Source organism: Gigantopelta aegis, chromosome 4 (genome assembly GCF_016097555.1).
Source record: "Gigantopelta aegis isolate Gae_Host chromosome 4, Gae_host_genome, whole genome shotgun sequence".
Taxonomy (NCBI): Eukaryota; Metazoa; Mollusca; class Gastropoda; order Neomphalida; family Peltospiridae; genus Gigantopelta; species Gigantopelta aegis.
In genome coordinates, this window is record NC_054702.1 from 117,534,249 (window position 1) to 117,548,229 (window position 13,981).

General features: G+C 38.9%; 1 protein-coding gene and 1 non-coding gene across 4 annotated transcripts in view; one reads left to right on the forward strand and one right to left on the reverse strand.

Annotated features, from left to right (window-relative positions):
* LOC121371895 (recQ-mediated genome instability protein 1-like) overlaps positions 1 to 13,981 on the reverse strand; it is a 65,576-nt gene that overhangs the window by 20,961 nt on the left and 30,634 nt on the right. For all 3 annotated transcript variants that reach the window (XM_041498120.1, XM_041498121.1, XM_041498122.1), the window contains exons 13-15: positions 8,173 to 11,008; positions 3,422 to 3,466; positions 2,166 to 2,210 (exon numbers count right to left, since the gene is read on the reverse strand). In XM_041498120.1, coding sequence (XP_041354054.1) covers positions 10,847 to 11,008 — 162 coding nt within the window. In that variant the 3' untranslated portion in view covers positions 2,166 to 2,210; positions 3,422 to 3,466; positions 8,173 to 10,846. The remainder of the gene's footprint in view (positions 1 to 2,165; positions 2,211 to 3,421; positions 3,467 to 8,172; positions 11,009 to 13,981) is intronic.
* On the forward strand, positions 8,439 to 8,511 carry Trnav-uac. Its single transcript has one exon. It is a non-coding gene; the product is annotated as a tRNA-Val (tRNA).

Below are 13,981 nucleotides of genomic sequence, written 5' to 3' on the forward strand. Positions count from 1 at the left end.
TTCGTTACAGGGCTCCGTCTGCTTGCTGGAACAACGATCCGCACGGGCCGGTTACTGGTAGCCGTGTAAACCGACGGGGGCCTGTGGCAGCCAACGATCGAATGCCGACATCTGCCGGTGGAACCTCCGTGGCGATCATCGAAACCGGACCCTTCTTGGCTGAAACAGGTGGATGGGCCAGCGGCGGTAGCATATCAGATATGACAGCCAGACAATCCCTCAGTGACAGGTGGTCCGCCGCATCCAGATCTTCCAGCACCGCAAGAACCGATACATCATCAGAAAGTCACGTAGCACCCGTGAACAGGCCAGTCGCTCTGGTCATGGCCCGATGGAGATACCGGAGAACCGGACAGTGGGCGGTCCCGTGTGGATACCAAGGAACGGATGACCACATCGTCGTTGGATGTGACAAGGACGGCAACATGTCGTAGACGGCCGCCAAGCAATCCCTCATAGTCATATGGTCCGTAGAGTCGGGCTCTTCAATGACAGATGCCGCAGGCGCTTCATCACCAAAGTCTCGTAGAACTCGAGCACAGGCCAATCGATGTACCGTAATGGAAGCCGCCGGTTAACCGGACCATGGATGGTCCCATCTAGCCCTCGGAGGCCTTGGAAGCCACATCAACTGAAGGTTGGCGCTGACGATCTGTGGAACCCGTAGGGAGCCATACAGGTCATGTGGAACGGCTACGGTCCCGGCTCCGATGCGCCGAAGAGGACATCCCCGCCGAAGATCGGTGAGCCTTGGAATCCGTGAAGCGTCTATCTGAATGAGCCGGCTTCTTAGAGGGCTGCGTAGAGACCGCAGGCCTGTCATCCGAAGTCTTAGGTATCGGTGGAGCTGAAGAAGCCGCACCCCCTGAAGAGGGGACTGGAACCGGACCTGACCCCGAACCCGCCGGTTTGGGTAAGGTCGCCATTGACGCCATTGTTTCTTCCAGCATGGTCGGTAGAATTGAACGTAACACTTCCGCCACGGAGTCAGCAATCGAAGGCGAAGATTCCACCTTCTTGGTCCTCGAAGATTCCACCTTGTTGGTCCTCGCTGACACCACCTTCAGGTAAGCCGCGAACTCGACATCAGACAAGCCCGCACAAAGGTCGCATCTAGAAGTGAGGCCACACGAAACACGACAACCTGGACATAAGTCGTGTGGGTCGCCGCCAGCACTAACTTCTTGCAGCGTAACACGCTCGAACTAGTCGCCTGAACATTATCAGATATGATAATAGTAATTTTTCAATCTGTGAAAAGAAAGAAAAAACCAACCATAACACAAATACAAAGCCGGTAAATAAAGACGCCATTTTGCAAATGGCGTCCGACACGACAACCGGCGATATAACATTTCATGTAATTAACACTTGGCAAGTCAAGCGAAATACGCGAAGACATACGAAAGCTAACGAAAGCTAACGAAAATTAAGGTGAAAAACATTTCACCCAAACACAAAGCCAGTCAACACAGACGCCATTTTGCAAATGGCGTCCGACACGACAACCGGCAATATAAACAACATTTCATGTAATTAAACACTTGGAAAGTCAAGCGAAATACGCGAAAAAAACATACGAAAGCTAACGAAAACGAAGGTGAAAAACATTTCACCCAAACATGAATACAAAACCAAAGGTCTTATAAAAGTTGACTCCAAACAGAGCGAAGCAAAAGGACGTCCAGACCCTTTAGCAAAGAGAAAAAGAAGGAAGTTACAGTCATGTGACCGGAACTAGAGAGCAGTATGCAGTAGAAGAATTTAGGCCATCCCATTGGCTGTTGGGATGTTCGGACCAGACCACTTGCGTGGGGGGGAGGTGCCCTTGTTTGAGGACAGGTAATGGCTATAGAAATATATCTTAGGAAATAAAATGAAATTTAACCTAGTACAACTATTAGAACTATCAGAAACACATTTAATATACAGCCACTAATATTTTATGCAGAAAAATATATCCGATATGTAATTACAATCGTTAAAAAGTCTGTTAGTCGATAACATCATAAAAAATATATAAAAAATCTGCGAATACACAGCAACTGAAAACAAAAGACCAAAAAAGTGCGTTATTTTTAATATGTATGTAATTAATCATACTAAAGCAAACAGAATTTAAAAATTAAATCGGTATAATTAAAAACCAAATTTTATGTACATACCCTTTTCAATAACTATATATACTGATGCAGATACAACAGCTTCAACTGAAAAAAGTAAAACAAAAAATTTATAAGATATGCAATTAGTATACATGTAACCAAGTGTAGTTTTTGCTATTTAATATATTATTTAGATATTTAGAGCATTAATATATATATTAATAGTGGGGGTAATGTTATCGGTTGGTTGGTTTAGATTGGATATTGGGTTGTTTTCGTTGGCACGTGTAATTAGTGACAGGTGACAGTTGACTGAATACAGTGACGCTTAGTACAGTAGCACTGCATGCTTGGTATTTTTCCACCTGTTCCCACCAAATTAACCACACCCGAACTCATTCTTTGTTCTGCTTTGATCTGAACAACATCTTTCAATCTACAACTGCAAAGTAAAAGAATCTTTAGATATTTTCACATGAGTTTTAGTTCAAACTAGAACTAGATGTCTGGTAGTGAATGTTTTATAATAACTTATTTTAACTCAATATTGAATACCAGACTGTTATAGTTTAGTTCATATAAGACAAATGTATGAAATATGTTTTTATATAGACATGTACATGCACACACGTTTGTAATGAATGAATGCGTGAGTGAATGAATGAATGCGTGAGTGAATGAAAGAATAAGTGAATGAATGAACATCTCTAGTATTATTATTATTATCATCATTATATTTATTTAAACAACCGGCCTCGGTCTACAGGCTGGTAGGTACTGGGTTCGGATCCCAGTCAAGGCATGGGATTTTTAATCCAGATACCGACTCCAAACCCTGAGTGAGTGCTCCGCAAGGCTCAATGGGTAGGTGTAAACCACTTGCACCAACCAGTGATCCATAACTGGTTCAATAAAGGCCATGGTTTGTGCTATCCTGCCTGTGGGAAGCGCAAATAAAAGATCCCTTGCTGCTAATCGGAAGAGTAGCCCATGTAGTGGCGACAGCGGGTTTCCTCTCAAAATCTGTGTGGTCCTTAACCATATGTCTGACGCCATATAACCATAAATAAAATGTGTTGAGTGCGTCGTTAAATAAAACATTTCTTTCTTCTTTTTTTTAATTTAAACACGATTATAAGAAATGTATTATTATTGCAGATTTTTCCTATGATCATTAATAAATGAACCTGTGGAAGCTAATCTTGTTGAGTCTTCACTACCCGAGGTTACATACAGACAACAATCCTTTATAACATAACAAACATACATTTGATTATGAGACACTAATAGGACTATATAATAGTACATGTACTTACATATAACCTTTTTCAAGGCGTGACCGGCATCTTTGCTGGCCATGGCTGTAATAAAAAAATTGTGCTTGAATCTGGCACAAAAAAGAAAATTAACCAATGTAACATCCCCTATAGACCGGGTATTACTACTGACTACTACAGAGGTCCAACAATAAATTGCTCGGCTCACTTACGCTCGACAAACATACTAAAAATAATTTTGTGACCCTCTCATTAAAAAAAGCCTAGATCTGCCCCTGTATAAACAGACACAAGCTACTACGAATTATATATAATAAAAAAAAAAGACTGATTGTATGGGAGTGGGATTGGAACGGACACTTTATCCCCGCCCAACTTTTCTATCCAAGCTTGTCTTACGGAATGCAAAAATTTAAACTAGCATTAAACTTGTTTTCAACCAATAAGAATACAGATTTATTCTCATTATGTAATAATATAATAAACTTTAGCATTTACGTTTATTGTAGTAGTAGTAGTAGTAGTATATGCGTGCATGTGTGTGCGTTTATTGTAGTAGTAGTATATGCGTGCATGTGCGTGCGTGAATGTGCGTGTGCATGCAGGCCCATAGCCAGCATGTTTAGCGAGGGAGGGGATCAAAATTTTATGTAGACAGAACTCATCAAACGTGAGCGCCGAAGGGGGAGGTGAGGGGTGTCCCCCAGATATATATACACACATGTATATGTATGTATGTATGTATCAGGGCTCGAACTTGCCGTAGGTAGAGAGCATTACTGACAGCACTTATATGCCCTCGATAAAGCTACTCAACAATGGCAAAATGTATACACCTAGTGTGCATTATCTGCCAATATTTAACATTTGCACATTTAAAAGATGTCTACATATATAACAAGATGGCCTTTCAGTCAGGTTTATTTACTGCCAATGTCACTTTTAAAAAAATTGCCAAAGGCAGCCTCAGAATTGCCGTCGCTGGACTGTTTCACCCGTTGCAATTCTTTTAAAAATTGCTGTGGGAGACAAATTCTTAAGTTCGAGCCCTGATGTATGTATATATTAATGCATGAATATCTATATATTGTATGTATGTCGAGTTTGACTATTACATACATAGATATTAACACACTGGCGCAGGGGATAATTAAATCCTTTCTGGCCTCACAAATTGTCCCATGCCGTTGCTGGGACTTGAACCTGTGGCACTGAATCGCCCACAAATTGCAAGACTAACCACGATGCGCTCTGAGCTATCGAAGCATTCATAAAAAGGATGTTCTTTAACTCAACCACATGGGTGGGGCCTACAATCTCAGGGCATGAAACGGCCTATGGCCAGGTTGCCAAATGCGACCAATGTCCCATTTTGGCGACTTAAGTATTAAAAAATAATGGCGGTAGTCGTCCAAATAATATTATTTGGTTGATCTTCTGTAGAACTATAACCTATGAGTCACTATTAATATTTGTATTGCATGTATTTATTTCACATTAAAATCTTGCTTGTGGTTCATGGTTCGCTTACCTTAATTTGCCAACATCCATTATTATTTTTTGGACCACCATATTTTTGGGCGAGTTTCGAGCCCTGAATCTACATGGTCAATCCCGCTTACGTGCATGAAACAGTGGGCAGACTTGGTACTGGCTAGTATGTATTGATGTATGAATATCTATATATTGCATGTATGTCGAGGTTGACTGTTTCATGTATGTATGTATGTATGTATGTATGTATGTATGTATGTATATATATATATATATATATATATATATATATATATACATACATACATACATACATACACAAATATACATACATATATATATATATATATATATATATATATATGTGTATGTGTATGTGTATGTGTATGTGTATGTGTATGTGTATGTGTATGTGTATGTGTATGTGTATGTGTATGTGTATGTGTATGTGTATATATATATATATGTATATAGAACCCCTTGCCAAACAATGTGATGACGCCAGTTACACTCGAGAATAATAGGCCTACACTAACTTTTGTTGCGAAATATAGTTAACAAGTTGCATTAAGTTGTGGATGCATGCAAAATGGTCTGGTCACAGAGCCACGACAAGAAACTTGTTTGTTTTCAGTCGTACCAATGTATTAATAATAAATGATACATGGCAAAAAATTTAAAAAATGTGTATGTGTATGCCTACTGGAACATTGACTAGGCTACTTATAATCAGTGGTTATTAGATGGCAAACGCACAATTATATCGACACTTGGTGACAAGACTTTAGAGCTAATCTGTTATTTCGTGTAAATTGCTTAAACTTAAAGTGCTGTTCCAGATGTATGATGTATTGAGCTATATCAATCAATATATTATTTAATATGATTAGAAAATTTTAAAAAAAAATGTAAAAAAATTATATACCGGTATATTTTCCATTTAAAAATATTCCCCTGAAAAACAGAACCAGCTGAATTCGTTTCGAGAATTTCCGTAACATTTGATCCGTGACGTCACGAAGGGAACCCCTTTCGATAGTCGGCGCCATTGTTCATTGCTTCTTTTGTGTTTATTATGGTTAAACGGAGTGTTGTTGGCGGCTGTAGCAATACAAAAGCCGATAAATTTAGTCTTCACGCATTTCCTAGTAATGTTGCTGTGAGAAAGCTGTGTGTGAATTTGATTAAAACAACGTGGAAATACTGGACAGGAAGAAAATGCCGGAGACCGTTGCGACAGAAGACACTTTAGTTTCGATTCGTTGTCGGCTTAAGCGAGATATGGGAATACCATGTGTTATGGCTTTTAAAAAAAGATGCCGTACCAACATTTTTTCTGCGACACAAAACAAATGACAACAAGCCGACGCCATCCACACCGAAACGACCGTGGGGTGCATATCGTCAATGTCCCAAATTGCGTTATGCTTTCAACTCCGGTCAGTTTATTTTCTCATGCACGGTTCGTGCAATCATCGAGATCCGATTTGTTGTCGTTTGCATCTCGTTCATTTGTGAGATTTTTCTTTACAGTTCGAGAACATTAAAACAATAAAGTACAGACAAGTAAGTATCTATAGCCTACAAAAATGTAGGGTTTTTTGGTAAAAAGAAAAAGAAAAAAAAGAAGCTAATTTTGTATGCATCTTAGAAAACAATCGGATCAGAAATAAATGACTTGTAAATTCCATAGTATGAAAAAAGGCATTCCCTGTTAAACAGACTATAAATACATTAAATTAATTTTACTATACCTACCCACAGAGAAAACCTTTTTTCATACTATGGAAGTTATTTATTTCTGAGCAGACTGTTTTCACAACTGCACACAAAAAATAGTATTGTTTTGTTATTTCCAAAACACTTTCACTCTTCTTTTTTTTTTTTTACGTCAAACTAAACTGAAATTATTCACACAAAAAAAACATCTTCATAGATGGATGGGACGGACTAAAAGTCGTTTTTGTTTATTTCTTAAAATTAAAATAAGTTATGTATTTCTGAGCAGACTGTTTTCACAACTGCACACACAAAATAGTATTGTTTTGTTATTTCCAAAACACTTTTACTCTTTTTTTTTACGTCAAACTAAACTGAAATTATTCACACAAAAAAACATCTTCATAGAGGGATGGGACGGACTAAAAGTCGTTTTTGTTTATTTCTTAAAATTACCGATATCGGGTCCATTTGACTCGTAGAATTCAAGAGTTATTTATCGTCTTTTCTACTACATCACAAGTATTAGAACATACAGTGTAGCAAAATAATTCGCACGAAAAGCTAAAGAACAAAACAATAATAAAAGTTGTAAATTAGTGGTAAGCTGTCTCCACGACCATTTTCATCGTCATCTGTCAGGCCGGTGGTTCGTCGGAAGATGTTCCAGGTTCAAACTGACAAGGCATTATTTGTTGTGTTGCACAAATATTAGTCCAGTCGTCATTACTACACTATTCATCATCGAAAGAAGAATCGCATGATCATTGAGCTTGGCAATCGCTGTCGATCCCATCTCGTGGTTGGTTTCTGTGAAGCGCGTTCCCTTCGTGACGTCACGGCTATTTACAGGCAAAATGTTTTTACCGAGAATTTTACTCGGTCGTTTCCGGCAGTGTTCTACGGGAGTGATGTTTTAATACTTTTATGGGGCATTTTCGTAATTATTGATTTACATATCGGTGTAAAATATCATTGCAATGAATTAAGAAAGCATTTAATTGTGGAATTTGAAATTTTAGTGTATAGTCTGGCACAGCACTTTAAAACAACGACAATCAATTAATTGACCGTGGGAATAAGCCATGCAGTAATGGAAAATGTCATTGTTATTATTATGTCCCTTTTCTGAACGTATGTATATTGCCACATGAAGGTGATTATATTTAATTTATTTTTAAAAATGTTGGGCCTCTTCAAGGCTCTTGCAAGTTGTAATAAACTTGGTGAAGAAAACCATGGCCTATTTAAAAAAACCCCCACCATAATCCGTTTGTTATCTAACACACGGTCTTCGTGGGTAATTAAGGTTTTTCGGAGATCAGCTTGTTTTAGAAGATCTTGATATGTTATTCTAACACAAGGTGCTCATTGTTAATTAATATAATAATAATGATAAACGGAAACTATGATTGTTGTACGTAATGACTTTGGTACGAAATGACCAGACATGGTACGAATCGACTGGTTACCGTTCAGTTCATCATGATAAACGTCTCCGGCACGATATTTATTATTGTGCCGTAACAATAAATGTCAAAATGTTATTAAAAAAAACGTGGACAGTAGATGTTTACCTTATCTTTTACACTTTCCATCAATGACCGAGAACACATCCGGTCAAGCTTCTTCGGTGAAATTCGTAAACCGGTCAAGCGAATACCGAATGGTCCACGAGAATTACCTAATTCAGTGTTTAGCAAAGTCGTAAACAGGTTAACACTAATGATGAGCAAAAACAAAATCCACTACACAAAATAGCAGTAAAAAAAAAGATATCGTCTTTACCAAAATATAAGCATTTTTCTATTGTGCACTAAAATTAGAACATTTCACATGGATCGGTTCTGTGGTGTAGTGGTTATCACGTCTGCTTTACACGCAGAAGGTCGCGAGTTCGAACCTCGCCAGAACCTCTATGTTTTTTTTGTTGTTGATGAATACAAGTCTGGAAGTACACTATTTTCCCATAATAACAATGATACAAAATAATCTTTCGATATATTATTTCCACTACATATGCCACTGACAATATAAGGAAAAAAGATCGAAAATATTTGTTGGCTAAATTATAACTTAGTTAAAAAAAACCCCACAACAAACCATGTATAAAGATAAAGATGCTTATTACAGGCTATTCAACAATTATATAACACTGAGATTATGAGAGAAATTGCAAAATATTAACATATTATCAATAGTTATGTAACATTTTCAAACCATGTGCAGTTTTAATTTATAAATTAAATACATACAGTCAAGGCACATGGTTCAGCCACAGATGATATTTTATCAAATAATAGTATTTTAATCAAGTAACATTAAAAAAGTAAAATTCAACACATCAATGGAAAAATATTTAGAATGCTTTTAAAGTTTTACAATGCACAAATGTTTATTTGACAACTATATGGTTTGAATTTATGACAGATGATCAGTGTACAAACGCAGGCACTGAACACATTTACACAAGAGTCGCTGTTTTCAAAACAATGAGATTTTTACAGTAATAAATTAAATATGTGTACATGCAATCAAGGGTAATTTTTCTGTGACAGATTACTATTATTGTTAATCAGGTACTGGTATTCATTAATTATGCAGAAGAAACAAATAGTCCAGCAGAGAGACCAATGATGTTGAAATTACATCACTGACAGTGGAAGTAGATGGAGGCTTGAAAAGTGTTAAGTAATTTTAGAGATCCGGAATCGTCATGGGGTTATTTGGGGAGAAGGCATTTAAATATTCAACCTGGTCAATATTTTTGGTTTTTTACATTTATGGAAAGATGAATCACAGAACTACTTTACGTACTGTCAGTTAAGTGTGTAAAGCGGTTCTGGGGTTAGTTGTTTCACGAACATAAAAAATTATTACGCTCTCCCTCCAAATAACATTTTGTATCCTCTTGTTGAATTATTATAATTATAATTTCAAGTGTATAACTTTTAAAATTTGTCATAAAATAACAATCAAACTCTTTCTTCAGGATATTAATACACAAAATAAAGGGACTTCCCATTTTTAAGTTTAGCATTTTCTGTCAGGAGCTGAACAAGAATTCACATTCTTTTATACAAACAATTTTAAACCATTAATAACATTTGCTTGATTAAACATTAACAAATAACATAAACAATAATTTTATTAATTTGAAATAAAGAAAACACCTAAAATGATCCATTTATTTTTTTAAGCATTGCCAAAAATAGTACAAAACTGAGGTTACAACCTTTGTTGTTTATGAGCCACATGATATCAATCCAAGCATTTTTAACAAGAGTATTTACAGATTGGAATTATATAACAATAATAAAACGGCCACAATTAGCATCATTTGAATGGCCCCTTAGTTTCACCACTTTAATTTTTGTTTATTTCCAATTTTACTCAATAAAGAGTGGGAATGTAGACAAGAGAGCAGGTGTGGTGTTACTAGGTTAAAACACAACAAGAAGTCTTTCAATTCAAATTTATAACATCTCAACAAATATGAAACATTTTTGTAAAACCGGTTATTAGCTAAAATAAAAATTAGGAGATGTATTCTGTTCTGTACTAGCTGTAAAACTCTGTTCTACATTAGCCATGATACTCTGTGATACAAAACTAGTATGTGTATTCAGTCCTGTTAGCTGTGATACAGAACTAGGATGTGTATTTAATTCTGTTAGCTGTGATATTCTGTGATACAGAACTAGGATGTATATTTGTTAACCCGTAGCTTTAATTTATTATAATTAGTTATTAGTTAGTTTTTGATTGGTCCACCTCAGCAAGTTATACTCCACATGCGTTGTGCATAGAGTGGCACTCGCAAATAAAATGAGTGGACGAAAGATTGAATGTGTTCCAAGTCATATTTTATTAGTATTCACTTATCCGCTAGCTGTGATATTCTGTGATACAGAACTAGGATGTGTATTCACTTCTCCGCTAACTGTGATATTCTGTGGTACAGAACTAGGATATGTATTCACTTCTCCGCTAACTGTGATATTCTGTGGTACAGAACTAGGATGTGTATTCACTTCTCCGCTAACTGTGATATTCTGTGGTACAGAACTAGGATGTGTATTCACTTCTCCGCTAGCCGTGATATTCTGTGGTACAGAACAAGGATGTGTATTCACTTCTCCGCTAGCTGTGATATTCTGATACAGAACTAGGATGTGTATTCACTTCTTTTGGCTGTGATACTGTGATACAGAATCGTATCATAGCTGTGATATAAACTAGGATGTGTATTCACTTCTCTGTCAGCTGTGATATTCTGTGATAGAGAACTAGGATGTGTTTTTTCTCTATTGGAATGAAGCGCTGTACAGCCATCTGTGAAGTATTAGCACCAAACTGAATCTCCATTAAACAAGAGAGATCAACAAGTCTCTGCTGACACTGCTGTAATCCCTGCAAAGAAAGAGCAAGCCATCACACATGTATCACACGTCTACCTGGTGTAATCCCTGCAAACAAAGAGCAAGCCATCACACATGTATCACGCGTCTACCTGGTGTAATCCCTGCAAACAAAGAGCAAGCCATCACACATGTATCACGCGTCTACCTGCTGTAATCCCTGTAAACAAAGAGCAAGCCATCACACGTGTATCACACGTCTACCTGGTGTAATCCCTGTAAACAAAGAGCAAGCCATCAAACATGTATCACACGTCTACCTGCTGTAATCCCTGCAAACAAAGAGCAAGCCATCACACGTGTATCACACGTCTACCTGGTGTAATCCCTGCAAACAAAGAGCAAGCCATCACACATGTATCACACGTCTACCTGGTGTAATCCCTGCAAACAAAGAGCAAGCCATCACACATGTATCACGCGTCTACCTGGTGTAATCCCTGCAAACAAAGAGCAAGCCATCACACGTGTATCACGCGTCTACCTGGTGTAATCCCTGCAAACAAAGAGCAAGCCATCACACGTGTACCACGCGTCTACCTGCTGTAATCCCTGGAAAGAAAGAGCAAGCCATCACACGTGTATCACGCGTCTACCTGGTGTAATCCCTGCAAACAAAGAGCAAGCCATCACACATGTATCACGCGTCTACCTGGTGTAATCCCTGCAAACAAAGAGCAAGCCATCACACATGTATCACGCGTCTACCTGGTGTAATCCCTGCAAAGAAAGAGCAAGCCATCAAACATGTATCACACGTCTACCTGCTGTAATCCCTGCAAACAAAGAGCAAGCCATCACACGTGTATCACACGTCTACCTGCTGTAATCCCTGCAAACAAAGAGCAAGCCATCACACGTGTATCACGCGTCTACCTGGTGTAATCCCTGCAAACAAAGAGCAAGCCATCACACATGTATCACGCGTCTACCTGGTGTAATCCCTGCAAACAAAGAGCAAGCCATCACACATGTATCACACGTCTACCTGGTGTAATCCCTGCAAACAAAGAGCAAGCCATCACACATGTATCACACGTCTACCTGGTGTAATCCCTGCAAAGAAAGAGCAAGCCATCACACATGTATCACACGTCTACCTGGTGTAATCCCTGCAAAGAAAGAGCAAGCCATCACACATGTATCACACGTCTACCTGGTGTAATCCCTGCAAAGAAAGAGCAAGCCATCACACATGTATCACACGTCTACCTGGTGTAATCCCTGCAAAGAAAGAGCAAGCCATCACACATGTATCACACGTCTACCTGGTGTAATCCCTGTAAACAAAGAGCAAGCCATCACACGTGTATCACACGTCTACCTGCTGTAATCCCTGTAAACAAAGAGCAAGCCATCACACGTGTATCACACGTCTACCTGCTGTAATCCCTGTAAACAAAGAGCAAGCCATCACACGTGTATCACGCGTCTACCTGGTGTAATCCCTGGAAAGAAAGAGCAAGCCATCACACGTGTATCACGCGTCTACCTGGTGTAATCCCTGGAAAGAAAGAGCAAGCCATCACACGTGTATCACGCGTCTACCTGGTGTAATCCCTGCAAACAAAGAGCAAGCCATCACACGTGTATCACGCGTCTACCTGCTGTAATCCCTGCAAACAAAGAGCAAGCCATCACACGTGTATCACGCGTCTACCTGCTGTAATCCCTGCAAACAAAGAGCAAGCCATCACACGTGTATCACGCGTCTACCTGCTGTAATCCCTGCAAACAAAGAGCAAGCCATCACACGTGTATCACGCGTCTACCTGCTGTAATCCCTGCAAACAAAGAGCAAGCCATCACACGTGTATCACACGTCTACCTGCTGTAATCCCTGCAAAGAAAGAGCAAGCCATCACACATGTATCACACGTCTACCTGCTGTAATCCCTGTAAACAAAGAGCAAGCCATCACACGTGTATCACGCGTCTACCTGGTGTAATCCCTGGAAAGAAAGAGCAAGCCATCACACGTGTATCACGCGTCTACCTGGTGTAATCCCTGCAAACAAAGAGCAAGCCATCACACATGTATCACGCGTCTACCTGCTGTAATCCCTGCAAACAAAGAGCAAGCCATCACACATGTATCACGCGTCTACCTGCTGTAATCCCTGTAAAGAAAGAGCAAGCCATCACACATGTATCACACGTCTACCTGCTGTAATCCCTGTAAAGAAAGAGCAAGCCATCACACATGTATCACGCGTCTACCTGCTGTAATCCCTGTAAAGAAAGAGCAAGCCATCACACATGTATCACACGTCTACCTGGTTCAATCCCTGCAAAGAAAGAGCAAGCCATCAAACATGTATCACACGTCTACCTGGTTCAATCCCTGCAAACAAAGAGCAAGCCATCACACGTGTATCACGCGTCTACCTGGTGTAATCCCTGCAAAGAAAGAGCAAGCCATCACACATGTATCACACGTCTACCTGGTTCAATCCCTGCAAAGAAAGAGCAAGCCACCACACATGTATCACATGTCTACCTGGTGTAATCCCTGCAAACAAAGAGCAAGCCATCACACGTCTACCTGGTGTAATCCCTGCAAACAAAGAGCAAGCCATCACACATGCATCACATGTCTACCCAGTCAGGATTTGCAATTTAATGTTGACATTAAATATTAGTAAATTACAAAGTCACATTTTATTGATTCTTTTTTAGTAAATGGATTATAAACCACTGTCCAAATGCCCTCTTACCAAAACCAAACTTAATAACCTGGCTACAGACTTTTGAAGCTATGTTAGCACTACAATATGATAGTTTCAAAACCAAACTTAATAACCTGGCTACAGACTTTTGAAGCTATGTTAGCACTACAATATGATAGTTTCAAAACCAAACTTAATAACCTGGCTACAGACTTTTGAAGCTATGTTAGCACTACAATATGTCATGACATGCCATAGCCTACGATGGTTTTACAATATGATAGTTTCAAAAATAT